The sequence below is a fragment of the Triticum urartu genome, chromosome 7A (genome assembly GCF_056163025.1).
Source record: "Triticum urartu cultivar PI428250 chromosome 7A, HENAU_Tu73, whole genome shotgun sequence".
NCBI classification, from domain to species: Eukaryota; Viridiplantae; Streptophyta; class Magnoliopsida; order Poales; family Poaceae; genus Triticum; species Triticum urartu.
In genome coordinates, this window is record NC_141879.1 from 87,982,635 (window position 1) to 87,996,735 (window position 14,101).

Sequence of the window (14,101 nt, forward strand, 5' to 3'; positions counted from 1 at the left end):
CCGTTGCCATTGTTACAATTGCTACAAAAACTACAATTATTATTTTTGCCACTGTTACCGTTACTTCCATACTACTTTGCTACTAAATACTTTGCTGCAGCTATTAAGTCTTTCAGGTGCGGTTGAATTGACAACTCAACTGTTAATACTTGAGAATATTCTCTGGCTCCCCTTGTGTCGAATCAATAAATTTGGGTTGAATACTCTACCCTCGAAAATTGTTATGATCCCCTATACTTGTGGGTTATCAATCCACTCCTGGATCACTATTGTACCCTCTTGCCAAACTCATGGTGAGGTACACAATAGTTCTGGTACACAGCATAGCATACTTTATAGAACCTATGACTGAGGCATAGGGAATGACTTTTCATCCTCTTTTTATTTTCTGCCATGGTCTGGTTTTGAGTCTTTACTCAACTTCACACCTTGCAACACAGGAGAACTCCTTCTTTGACTGTTCCATTTTGAACTACTTCAAAAACCTGTCAAGGTCTTTCTATCTCATTGAAAAAAATTATCAAGCGTCTTGATCTATCTCTATAGATCTTGATGCTCAATATGTAAGCAGCTTCACCAAGGTCTTTCTTTGAAAAACTCCTTTCAAATTCTCCTTTATGCTTTCCAAAAAATTCTACATCATTTCCGATCAACAATATGTCATTCACATATACTTATCAGAAAGGTTGTAGTGCTCCCACTCACTTTCTTGTAAATACAGGCTTCACCGCAAGTCTGTATAAAACTATATGCTTTGATAACACTATAAAAGCGTATATTCCAACTCCGAGATGCTTGCACCAATCCATAAATGGATCGCTGGAGCTTACACACTTTGTTAGCACCTTTTGGATCGACAAAACCTTCTGGTTGCATCATATATAACTCTTCTTTAAGATATCCATTAAGGAATGCAATTTTGACATCCATTTACCAAATTTCATAATTCTAAAATGCGGCAATTGCTAACATGATTCGGACGGACTTAAGCATCGCTACGGGTGAGAAGGTTTCATCGTAGTCAACTCCTTGAACTTGTCGAAAACCCTTTTTGTGACAATTCGATCTTTGTAGATAGTAACACTACTATCAGCGTCCATCTTCCTCTTGAAGATCCATTTATTCTCAATGGCTTGCCGATCAGCGGGCAAGTCCACCAAAGTCCACACTTTGTTCTCATACATGGATTCTATCTCAGATTTCATGGCCTCAAGACATTTTGCGGAATCTAGGCTCATCATCGCTTCCTCATAGTTCGTAGGTTCGTCATGGTCAAGTAACATGACCTCCAAAACAGGATTACTGTACCACTCTGGTGCGGATCTTACTCTGGTTGACCTACGAGGTTCGGTAGTAACTTGATCAGAAGTTTTCATGATCATCATCATTGGCTTCCTCACTAATTGGTGTAGGAATCACTGGAACTGATTTCTGTGATGAACTAATTTCCAATAAGGGAGTAGGTACAATTACCTCATCAAGTTCTACTTTTCTCCCACTCACTTCTTTCGAGAGAAACTCCTTCTCTAGAAAGGATCCACTCTTAGCAACAAAGATCTTGCCTTCGGATCTGTGATAGAAGGTGTACCCAACAGTTTCTTTTGGGTATTCTATGAAGACACACTTCTCCGATTTGGGTTTGAGCTTATCAGGTTGAAACTTTTTCACATAAGTATCGCAACCCCAAACTTTAAGAAACTACAGCTTAGGTTTCTTGCTAAAACACAGTTCATATGGTGTCGTCTCAACGAATTTTTAGACAGTGCCCTATTTAACGTGAATGCGGCTATCTCTAATGCATAACCCCAAAACGATAGTGGTAATTCGGTAAGAGACATCATAGATTGCACCATATATAATAAAGTACGGTTATGACGTTCAGACACACCATTACATTATGGTGTTCCAGGTGGCATGAGTTGTGAAACTATTCCACATTGTTTCAAATGAAGACCAAACTCGTAACTCAAATATTTGTTTCTGCGATCAGATTGTAGAAACTTTATTTTCTTGTTACGATGATTTTCCACTTCACTCTGAAATTCTTTGAACTTTTCAAATATTTCAGACTTATGTTTCATCAAGTAGATATACCCATATCTGCTCAAATCATCTGTGAAGGTCAGAAAATAACGATACCCGCCACGAGCCTCAACACTCATTGGACCGCATACATCAGTATGTATTATTTCCAACAAGTCTGTTGCTCGCTCCATTGTTCCGAAGAAAGGAGTCTTAGTCATCTTGCCCATGAGGCATGGTTCGCAAGCATCAAATGATTTATAATCAAGTGATTTCAAAAGTCCATCCGCATGGAGTTTCTTCATGCGCTGTACACCAATATGACCTAAACGGCAGTGCCACAAGTATGTTGCACTATCATTATCGAGAGAATTCCTTATTTAACACCGTGTCTAAATTTTATGCCCTATTTAACATCGACGAATAATTTCTTCCCTATTTAATAGCGAGTCTAAATTTATGCCTTTTATGACACTTCTGTCCATTTTAAGCCTAGATGATGCATGAAAAGACCATTTTACCCTCATGTGGTATGTTTGAGTGCGTGTGTACGTGTACTATTGCGCGCGTGTGTGTGCGCGCGCGTACATGTGTGCTATTGCCACGGATGTGCGTGTGTGATGCTGCGTGTGGGTTGGCTATTGCGTGTGTACATGTGTGTGTGCGCGTTACGTGCCTGTGTGCATTAATCTTGTCATATGTTATACAGTGCAAGTGTGGATCATGGGTGTGTTGGAACTTGCATGCCACGTTGAGCAGTAGAGATAATGTGAGTTAGCTAGTCTATCTTACTTCCAAAAAAACGTCTGATAGTGCTTGACCGCGTTTGTACGTGTTGCATGCAGGTCAGATTGTGTGGCCATTAGGGGAAAAAAAGTTAAAGTAAAATGCACTAGTGACCATTGAACTTGTCTTTTATGCTTATTTTGGTCATTGTACTTTAAAATACGGCTACTATATACGTGTTGAGATGATTATACAGTCAGATCATATAGCTCCATAATCCATCTATTTGACCGGTCAAACAATCCATATGACACCTACCATGCAGAGCCGGACTCCAAACCTCGCAATTGGGGGCGACCACGCTAACCAGCTGCACTTATCTCATCTAATGGTTAACTGGAGGGAGTAACCTTTTTATATTATTCAGGCATTCACGTGACAGCCATTGGGATTTTTTAATTTTTGCGTGACAGCTATTTTACAGACGACGCGTGCCACCTTTTCTGAACATATCATGGTGTATATAGATGTACATGTACATTCCCGCTGGCCGTCGACGTTGTACCAACCCCTCTTTCTCTTGTTAACCCGATCTGTACATGCAAAATAAGAGTAACAACGCAAACTTTGAAAAAAAGTTGTACGGATAAAATCTAAAGACCATCTTTAACCATGCAAAGTGTGCGTGTGTATGTGCTGCTACGTGTGTGCTACTGTCATCGCACTGATGTTGTGTGTGTGTGCTACTGCCCCGCACACACACATATCACATGAGGGGCAAAAGGGTCCTTTCAAATCCTATTTAGGCTTAAAATGGACGAAAGTGTCGTAAAAGGCATAAAATTTAAACTCATTGTTAGATAGGGAAGAAAAAGTTTTTAGTGTCAAATAAGGAAACATAATTTAAGATAGTGTTAAATAAGAAATTCTTTCATCATTATCAACTTTGCATCTTTTGGCATCAATATTATGAATATGTGTATCACTACGATCGAGATTCAATAAACAATTTATATTAAGTGTATGACCATAGAAGGTTTTATTCATGTAAACAGAACAACAATTATTCTTTGACTTTAAATGAATAACCGTATTGCAATAAACATGATCCAATCATATTCATGCTCAACGCAAACACCAAATAACATTTATTTTAGGTTCAATACTAATCCCGAAGGTAAAAGGAGTGTGCGATGGTGATCTTATAAACCTGGAATCATTTCCAACACAAATCGTCACATTGCCCTTAACTAGTCTCTGTTCATTTGGCAACTCCTGTTTTGAGTTACTAATCATAGCAACCGAACCGGTATCAAATACCCTGGGGTTACTATGAACACTAGTAAAGTACACATCAATAACATGTATATCAAATATACTTTTGTTCATTTTGCCATCTGTCGTGGAATTGTCACGGCAGATGTCCTTAGTGTCAGGACTTAGTCGCGAGGCCAACGCATCTATGTGGTAGCTTGAGAGGGGTTGAGCGGGACGAGAGACGCGACGTTTTTACCCAGGTTCGGCCCCTCATGGTGGAGGTAAAAGCCTACATCCTGCTTCATTGATATTGATGATGATGATCACAATTACAAGAGTGCTCTATCTCGAGAGCTATTGTCTAAACCTAACTTGTCCAACTTGTGGAACTTGTTGATCTCCTCCCTTTTGGGGAGCCCTGCCCCTCCTTATATATGTTGGAGGGGCGGGTTACATGTAGAGTCCTATTAGGATTAGGACTAGTCTATCTCTAATACAAACCAGATATAAGTCCAGGTCTTAACTCCTTGTAGGACAAATATTCCTCATGCCTTTCCTCTTAAACCGGCCCACCGTTAAATGTGAACCGGCCTTTTGGGCCTTGGGCCTTGTCATCCGTCTGTCCCGCATGCCGGATCACTAGTGAGTCATAATGACCAGGTGGGTTGCTTGTAAACCGCCAGGTCAGGGCGGGCCGCTAGTAACTCGCCAAGTATCAGCGGGGTCTTCAGATAAACCGCCAAGTCCGTCCGGGTTAACTTCCGGCCGGTTTACACCGCGGGGTATATCCCCGACATTAGCCCCCAAGTTTAGCTTGGATTTATTCATGGTAAACTTATGCTGCAAAATAAACACAAGAACAAATTTGACAGGTTATGCTCCGGGTTAAGAATTTTTGTAAACCGGTACCTGATCATCCTTAAGTCCTTGTTATTTCCTCCTTCTAGGAAATCTGGGTTAACAGATCAGCTTCATAATCAATTTGCCGACATTGGTTTCTCACAGAGAAATATTGTGAAGAATAATCCACTTGAATCGGCTTCCAAAGCGCCGGTTTAAAAAATATGGGTCTTGAAATACTTATCTGATATTCAGCCAGCTTGAAGATGTAAAACTTGCCGGTTTAATATTACCAAACTGGTCGGTTTATAAATATTGATGGCACCGGGTCATAATTGTTGTCGACATCGGGTCATGTAATTGATCTTCCTGATTTGCTCAAAACTGATAACATGAAGATGTTCCCCCTTATATATGCATAATACATGTAGCCCCCAAGTCTTAAGAGGACAACATAGTGATAACTTAAGACTTGCTCCAATAAGTGTTTCAACCTTGAAGAAATCCGGTTTGTTCATCTCAATCATATAAACTGAATACTCCGTATATGTAGCCCCCAAGTGCCGGGTTGTCATGCTTGCAGCAACCTGGGACTTGTAATTGCTTATAAAAACTTCAATCAGTGTAGCCCCCAAGGGCCGGGTCAGTAAGATAATATTGAGCTGGGACTTTATATATACTTCATTGAAAATGACATCATATGATGTAACTCCCATCATGGGGCTTGAACCCACGTCCACAAGGTTAAGAGCTTTGTGCTTTATCAACTGAGGAGTGGACCCTTCAACATAATGGATAAAAACTTGTGTACCTTGAATTGTTGACAAGAGCAATTGGTAGCCCCCAAGGGCCGGCTCATTACAATGTGATGAGTCAGGTCTTCAATGAGCAAAAAATGATTTTGCATTAGCCTCCAAGTGTCATGGTGCATGCTTGCAGCGACATGAGACTTGCATATTTGATGAAATCTCAACGTGAATAATGTAGCCCCCAAGTGTCGAGTCGTAAGCCTGCAGCAACTCGGGACTATTCCTTCAATAAATCATATCCATTGATAATATAATAGCCATTGCGCTAACGCGACTTTGAAAACCTTAATCATAATACTGGTTACTGATAACCATAATAAAATCCAGCCATGTTGGCTATTTAAGATAACATAATCCGGTGAAAACCTTATTCATTCAATACCATAATGAAAATTCAGCCAAACTTGGCTATTTGAATAATATAACCCAATGATTTATGAGCGCATGATTCTAATGGCGCAATCCAAATATATATATATACTAGCGACTTATAGTCCAAAGCCAGGCCGGTTTAACGAACCTGTTTCTGCATACAACAAGTTTAAAGTGTCCTGGCAGTTTACCGCCGGACGGGTCATAATGCCCAACATATAACCCGGGTTTATAACCAAGGCTGCACTAAAGAATAATCAAATATGAAATATATCATACCTGTGACATTGAATCACATTGTTGGTTTTACCAACTTTTTGTAGTAAGGGTGATAACCCAAATCTCGAGTACTAATAGCTCCTTCCATATTGTGCCGGTTTATGATAAAACCGTGCCAGTTTGTGATAAACACCGTGTTACTCCATAAGAGGATGTTAACAACAAGGATCAAACCGGGCAAATAGTCTCCGGATTGACGTGAACTGTGTTCCGTCAATTGATTGGTTGAAAACTTTGTCGGTTTAAAAAACGCAATAAAAAGAAAGCAAAATCTTTCAAAGAAAAGTGTGAAGCAAAGGCAATGACAAAACCGTTTGCAAAAAAGGTTTATTTGAGCTGATCAGATGGTGTTACCATGGCCGAACACGACCAAGCTCCCGTTAGGTGTAACTATGGTTCTAGTCAGCCAGGTCCCCAAATGAAACCGTGGCATTTATGCCGATCAAGTGGCATGACAATGGTTCGGGTTCGACCAAGCCCCCAAGTGAGTCTGTGGCCTTAAGCCGATCAAGAGGCATGACTGGTTCAGACGTGACCAAGTCCCCAAGTGATCTGGTGGCTCTCGCCTATCAAGAGGTATGGTATTGGTTCGGACACGACCAAACCCCCAAGTGATATAACATGATGCTTTTAAAAAGCTAACTCAAGGGGTAAACCGGAAGCCGCTTTAGAACAACTCCGTGTAACCACACATGATGTAAAAGAACAGAGGCCCCGCTTTATGAAGCAGAAGCCCCCATGTGATCAATAATATGTCAGGCCAGTAAGGCGGGATACCCATGTTTGAACCGCGCATCGTGGCAGCAGGTCCTCTTCCGCAATTTTTAACTTTTGCAAGAGATAAATTCTTCTTGAACCGGGGTCTTGAACCGGATATTGAGAGCTTCAAAGCTTTGTGGGAGACATCTTTCCCTTGAACCGGATTTTAAACCGGAATCTTCATTTTTAGCCGGAAATTTTTCTGACGGCCTTTAAACTCGAACTTGCGAGAAGTTAATTCCTTTTTGAACCGGAAATTCTTAAACCGGATTTGAGAGCTTCAGAGCTTTGTCGAAGAACAAATTTCCCTTGTACTGGATTGTAAACCAGAATCCTTTTCTTATGACCTGAAACTTCTTTATTGAGCGGGGATTTTGTAACTATCATATACTTTCTAATCCGGAAATCTTCTGACAGCATGATGTGAATCCGGGACCGGGTTATCTTTCCCTCCGACGTATTGGGGTTCTTGACTTCACTGAAAACCGGCAACGTTTGCTAAGTCATATCATTGTAGCCCCCAAGTCTCAAGGTGACTCGAGGAGTTGGCTTGAGATTCTCCATATTTGACCGTGATATAAACCGGCATAACTTGTATATCATTGGTGTTGATAGCACGATGTGAATCCACAGAAGGTTGAGGTGACTGTGGCGGGTTGTAAATGATCCCGTATGAGCCGTGTCAGCAACTCAGCCAATGGTTCCTTCCAGCTGGTGATTTGAAGTTAACCAAACTATAGTGGCAGCGATTTGTGCGCCTGCCCATTTTTTTCTTTTATGTCAGCAAGACGAGAGACGCATGAAGAAGCTTAGAAGTTCCTAGCAGCAAGTACACAATCCAAAGCCTGTACGCGTTGCACCACCCCCTCAATGGGTCACACCTCAAACGCACCAACAACATTACCAACCTACTCCAGACCAAAAATGGATGACACCCAAAACACACGGATACTTCCAAGATGCTGGGTCACAGCCCTATCCGCACAGGTTTGCGCCTCCACCTGATTGGGTGACGCCGGAAATCCCCCGCGGATTCTTTGTTCCACCAGCAGACTCCCAAGCACGCCGATGGAGGAGGGGGTTAGCTCAAGTCCTGCGTGTAACTCTGGAGGTTATCCTGGTGTACCTCATCAATGCCAAAGCGAAGCAACTAAACCGGATCCCAGGACAAATCCAACAGCAACACACACACGGAGGAGAGTGATCTGCACACTACCACCGTTTGATCCTGCTGCTGCTGCTACAGGTCAGAATTCTACGGGGCATAAGGTAGATGGATTGCTTCACAAAACAAAAGAGCAAACCAAGACCAGGATCACAATACCTCCACAACCACCGCAAGCAAAAAGGACGCAAACAAGAGATCTACAGACGCCAGATCTACCGGATTAATTTTTTTTCTTCTTCTGCAGACGCCAGATCTACCGGATTATCTAATACCAAGACTAAAGATGTGATTCAAAGATGTAGAGAAAGCAAGGGAATTTTATAACAGATATGCCAGACACGTTGGTTTTGGAATCAGGAAGACGGGTGGAAATGACAACCACAAGTATTTTGTTTGCGCCTTCCAAGGGATACCCACATCTTCTGTTTCAGAGGCCAGCACAAAGCGAAACAAAACATCGCAGAGGATGGGCTGCAATGCAAGAATGAGGGTGAAGGTGTAGGAGGATGGCACATGCGTGGCAGTGGACATTGAGTACAATCATAATCACGAGCTCATGCAAACTGATGACATGCTGGTATTTTTGCACTCACACAAGAATTATGACCCCACTATTTTGGAGTACATAAAGCTCCTGCAGTACCATGATGTCAAGAACACAACAATCATGTCCATGCTATCTGAAAATGAAGATGGAAGCTACTTCCTAAGCATGACCGGACGAGACCTGCTAAACCAGTAAGTATTCAAACACCCACATACTGCAATGTGAAATAGCATCCTAGCTCACAACCCTTTGCTAGCAAAAAATAAACAAATGCATGTTTGCATGTGATTTGCAGGAAAGCCATGAATGCAAGGAAAGATGATTTGGACGATGTATTGAAACTTTTTTCATTCTTCAAAGACATGAAGGCAATAAATGATGAGTTTTTCTATGACATCCAAGTGGACAAGGACAAGTCAATTAAAAACATTTTCTGGTCCAATGCAAGCTGCCGAGGAGCCTATCAAGACTTCGGTGATTGCATAACATTCGACACGACTTACAAGACCAACAGATTTCATATGCCCCTGGGAGTGTTTGTTGGAACAAACCATCACTTGCAGTCAACGATATTTGCTGTTGCCCTGATAAGAGACGAAGATGCAAAGTCATTCAAGTGGCTGTTCGATACATTTCTACGGTGCATGAACAACAAGCACCCAACTTGCATTCTAACAGGTGAGTTCAAAAAAAACTCCTCAAGTTTCATCATTTTTTCAGTCTATGGTCCTGTGTTGGTTGGGTACATTGGTTTTGTCTGAAAATAATGTAAAGAATGTAGTTCAACCACTGTAAGCACAGAAGTCCAACTAGCAGTACAAGAAAGCAAAATTATCTGTCACATGTTTACAAAAAAATTAGTTATGAATGTGAAGTTCAAATACATGAATCATAGAAGTTCAAGGACAAATCTGTAAGATAAATATATGTAGCATGTTCAGAAAAATATAGTTATTCACGTGAAGTTCAAGCACTGCTACCACAGAAGTTCAACAACAATGCTTTAAGAAAATTTTTGATTGCGACACTACTAGTTTGTCCTACTACTAACTGTGAAGTTCAAGCACTGGTACCAAAGAAGTTCAGCAACGCTGCTGTAAAGAAAAAATACATGTGACATTCTTAGATACCATACTGCCAAGATGTGTATTTCAATTACTTGTACAACATAAGTTCACCATCAGTACAAAAAAAGAATCAAGTTTCATTTTTTTAATTCATGCAGACCAATGCCCATCGATGGCGAAAGCTATACCACAATCATTTCCAAACATCGTCCACAAGCTATGCCGTTGGCACATCGTGAAGAAGTACAGGGAATAACTCGCGTTGCTGTACAAAAAGTATAAAACATTCAAAGAGGAGTTCACGGCTATATTAAACTGGCCACTGATGCCAACGGAGTTTGAAGATGCCTGGGCTAAAATCATGCACAAATACAACCTGGAGAACGACCAGATGATGATGCAGCTCTGGAGTGATAGGAAGATGTGGATTTCAGCATATTACAAGAACATTTTCTGTGCTAGAATGACTTCCACACAACGAAGCAAGAGCATGGACCACGTGCTAAAGAAAGGGTTTGTCAAGGGGACCCAGAACCTACACAAGTTTGCTAGGCGGGTCAATGCTTGCATACAAACTCAGATGCAGAAGGAGAATGAGCAAACAATGACCAGCATGGTATGATGACAAGTACAAAACACCCCCATCATGTTCTGTTTTACCTTCAACATGTGCACTTCGAATTTAAAAAATGAAACCCATGACTCTGCTTCGACTAATATCTCACTTTTTGACATGTGCAGACCAATCCTGTGACAAAAACAACTTACGGCTACGAGGAATACATGTCTATCAAGTACACGAGAGCCGTGTACACTGAGATGAGGAATAGGATGCGAAAGGCCACGCTATTTCGTGCAAAGCGTACAGCAGAGCCCACTAAGTACCTTGTGTACTACCACAACAAGCTTGGAAATGATGATGAAGAAAGATTTTCCTGTTCAAAGCATGAATTCCAGGTTGTAGCTGACCCAGAGAAGGAAATATACGAGTGTGAATGCAAGCTCTGGACACACACAGGTGAGCAAAAAAACAAGATCATTAAATAGCTAGACTAGTAGTATCATATCAAAATTTATGAAACTCATTGCTGGCTCACAAACTATGTATTTTGCATTCATGACAAAAATGCAGGCCTGTTCTGCCTTCACATCATGAACATACTGGACTACATCAAGCCTGACAAATTTCCAAACAAGTATATCCTCAAACGGTACACAAAGACTGCAAGATCACAACCAACCTTTGATACAAGGGACTACAACACAACCGCATCGGATGGCAGCTCAAGGCTATCGAAGCAAGACATCTTGCTGCAGCTGAATTTGATGGTTAACAAGAAAGCGATGAGATGTGACCAGCAATATGACAGAGCCTACTATGTTCTCAAGAGGCTTGTGGAAGAGCTTGATGCAATACATTCAGCAAATTAAGCGGATGCTGACGAAAGGATGGCTGAAGAGGACGCTGAAATTGAAGATGACCTTCATTATTATGCAGCTGAAATGCTCAACGCCGCCGCTGGAGCCAACCAATGCAAGCAGGGTGATGGCCAATCAATGGAGCAGCGACAGCAAGAGACGATGAAATTGCCGTTGTATTCTGAAACAAAGGGTAGGAAGAAAATTACTGCAGCAAAGAAAAGTGACAAGAGAGCTCAAATGAAGGCACCACCTGCAGGAAGAGTCGTCGTGCACGATGAGAACGGAGTGCCACTTGGACATAGGAAATGCAGTGTGTGCAACCAGGTTGCGGGACACAACAAGCTGACCTGTCCAACACTATTGGAAAGAAACAATGCTGAGGAGATCAAGCAAACCAAATCTCAAAAACAGCAGCCCAAAGTTATGGAACAAAAGAAGGGACCACACCCAAAGAAAGCAAGAAGCAGACTTTGTAGCATATGCAAGGAGTATGAACCACATAATGCAAGAACATGCCCAAAGCACGCAGATGCTGAAAAGACAAGCAAAATGCCAGAGAAGAAATAGAAAGCAAGACCTAGAGCCAACAACAAGAAAGTGGTGGAAGATGAAGAGGAAGACGAAGATGAAGACACCATCGAAGAAGAGGAAGAGGAAGTGGAATGCGACGATGAAGAGGAAGACGACGATGAAGAGGAAGAGGACGATGAAGAGGAAGAGGACGATGAAGAGGAAGAGGTACATGTCAAGCAAAAACCTCTACCACCAAAGCCTAGGAGGAGCGCAAGGCTCATGAACAATTAGAGTAGGTCAATTAACACAATGTAAACTTGTGTCATGTCAATGTGCAGAACATTATGTCATCCCCTGGTATCATACACTGTGAAGTTCAAGTAATATTACTGCAGAAGTCCTGGTATATTATGGCAGGAAGTGATGTGCTGGTGTTGTATTGCATGAAAGAGCAAGCAGTAATAAATTGAAAAACATACACTGTGATGTTCAAGTAATATTACTGCAGAAGTCCTGGTATGTTATGGCAGGAAGTGATGTGCTGGTGTTGTATTGCATGAAAGAGCAAGCAGCAAATAATCATACAGTTTTGAAGTTCATGTCAGCTTATAGAAGAAGTTCTGGTATGTAAAATCGATGTAGGAAAAGAATATGCTTAAAAAATAAAGTTTCGCCGCATAAACTAAGGTTAGCAAGCCTAAGACAACGCGTTCAAATGTGAAGTTCTGCTTGGATACGTGCAGAAGTTCATGTACAATGCAACAAAGATAAAGAAACGTATGATTATTACATATCAGGACTTGAAAAAACACAAAAAAACAAATATAGATTCTACGCAAAAGCATACATATTGGTTGGGTTGAACATTATCAATACATTACACAACACAAAATATCCTCTCCATCTGAAACCAGCAGCCCAGCCACATCTCAAAGCAGAAGTTCAAGTCTACGATCATATGTTGGGAGCCCAAAAATAAACAACACAAAAAATCAAGCAATTCAACCAAAACCGAGGCAGAAGTACAGGTACATCTGTTGGGGCAAAAACATTCAACACATGGATACTGAAAAATGACGCAGTACATTGAAATTCACAAAGCAAAATCATTCTTCACACCAAATGCATTTGTCCACAATATCATAAGTAATAGTGCTGCACCTATAGATACACAAATCACTAAAAACATTCTTACAACCAAATCTTTACGGAATTGTTCCAATCATTAGAAAACCTAAAAATCTGTATGAAATCAAATGTACAATGAAACTAATGCTTCGAATTCACGGGCCAAAGGACTGGATCTCTTTAGGGAGCTCTGAACGCACGACTTCATTCTTCTCGCTAAAAATCAGAGTGTGCATGAACTCAGCCTTCCAGTCATCTGCAGCAGCCTGCAAACAAAGAAAGGTGAAAACGATGGTTTAGTAACAGATATCTAAAACCACAGCAGGAGCGTCTCAGCAAAAACACACAAGAATAATCAAAGGATGATGAGACAAGAACAAAGACAGAACATACTTCCACATCACCAAAATCTTCAACAATCTCATCGCCATCATACGAAGAGCTGAACTTCACGGCAAAGAAACCTCAATCATTACTCTTCTGCTTCGGAACGTTGATGAAACTCGGCCTCTTTGCAATAGTCACCCAGTTAGGCTGCTTGCTCGCCTTGTATGCAGCCTTGCCGTACACCTCCTCGAGCAACCCAACAAATCTCTTCATCTGCCGGAAATAACAAAATTAGATGAATTCAAAAACATGTTAACCAAAATAGTTAAGTTCAGGTACATAAAAAAGCGACACTTGCATAAGATCCACTTAAACAAAATAGCAGAAGTTCAACTTCTAAATGATAGTCAGTTCAAGAAGTATTACCAAAATAGAGACAACAACATATTTTGTCAACACAAGGCATAATAAACTTCATGTCAAACAAGAGAATGTGAAAGGAGGTTCAGGCTAAGAAACACTCATGATATTTTGGTAGTCCCCGTGGAAAATCGTTCGCGACGTTTCCATATTAGCGTAAGAAAATGAATCAAGGATGTCAATGCTCCCACGATATCTATTCACCACGTACACACTGTAGTGCGCCATTGTGCCAATTGGCTTGAATAGAATCAAGAAAACCTGCCAAGAATGAAAGGACCGGTGAACACAAACTATAAAAGCATATGTACTGAAGAACCGGCATGAACAAAAAATTCTTGACAGACTCAGCAAAAGGATGCACATGAAATTAAAAAAAGCAAGAGTTATGAAAACCTAACCAGCTTTGCGTTAAGAAGGTCTTCTTCCTTGCGAACAAACATTG

The 14,101-nt window shown here is 41.1% G+C and overlaps 1 protein-coding gene across 1 annotated transcript; it reads left to right on the forward strand.

Annotated features, from left to right (window-relative positions):
- The first annotated feature begins 10,171 nt into the window (after window positions 1-10,171).
- LOC147958102 (protein FAR1-RELATED SEQUENCE 5-like) lies at window positions 10,172-11,277 on the forward strand. Its single transcript, XM_087531955.1, has 3 exons — window positions 10,172-10,462; window positions 10,588-10,864; window positions 10,979-11,277. Exons 1-3 carry the CDS (start codon window positions 10,172-10,174, stop codon window positions 11,275-11,277), a joined length of 867 nt encoding a protein of 288 aa, XP_087388081.1.
- Window positions 11,278-14,101: the final 2,824 nt, after the last annotated feature.

What these genes read in the sequence shown, in the direction of transcription:
- LOC147958102 (XM_087531955.1), top strand. Translation starts at nt 10,172, where the DNA reads ATGCCAACGGAGTTTGAAGATGCCTGGGCTAAAATCATGCACAAATAC. An exon ending in AGCAAACAATGACCAGCATG is followed by an intron (nt 10,463 to 10,587) that starts GTATGATGACAA and finishes TGACATGTGCAG; the next exon opens with ACCAATCCTGTGACAAAAAC. An exon ending in CAAGCTCTGGACACACACAG is followed by an intron (nt 10,865 to 10,978) that starts GTGAGCAAAAAA and finishes ACAAAAATGCAG; the next exon opens with GCCTGTTCTGCCTTCACATC.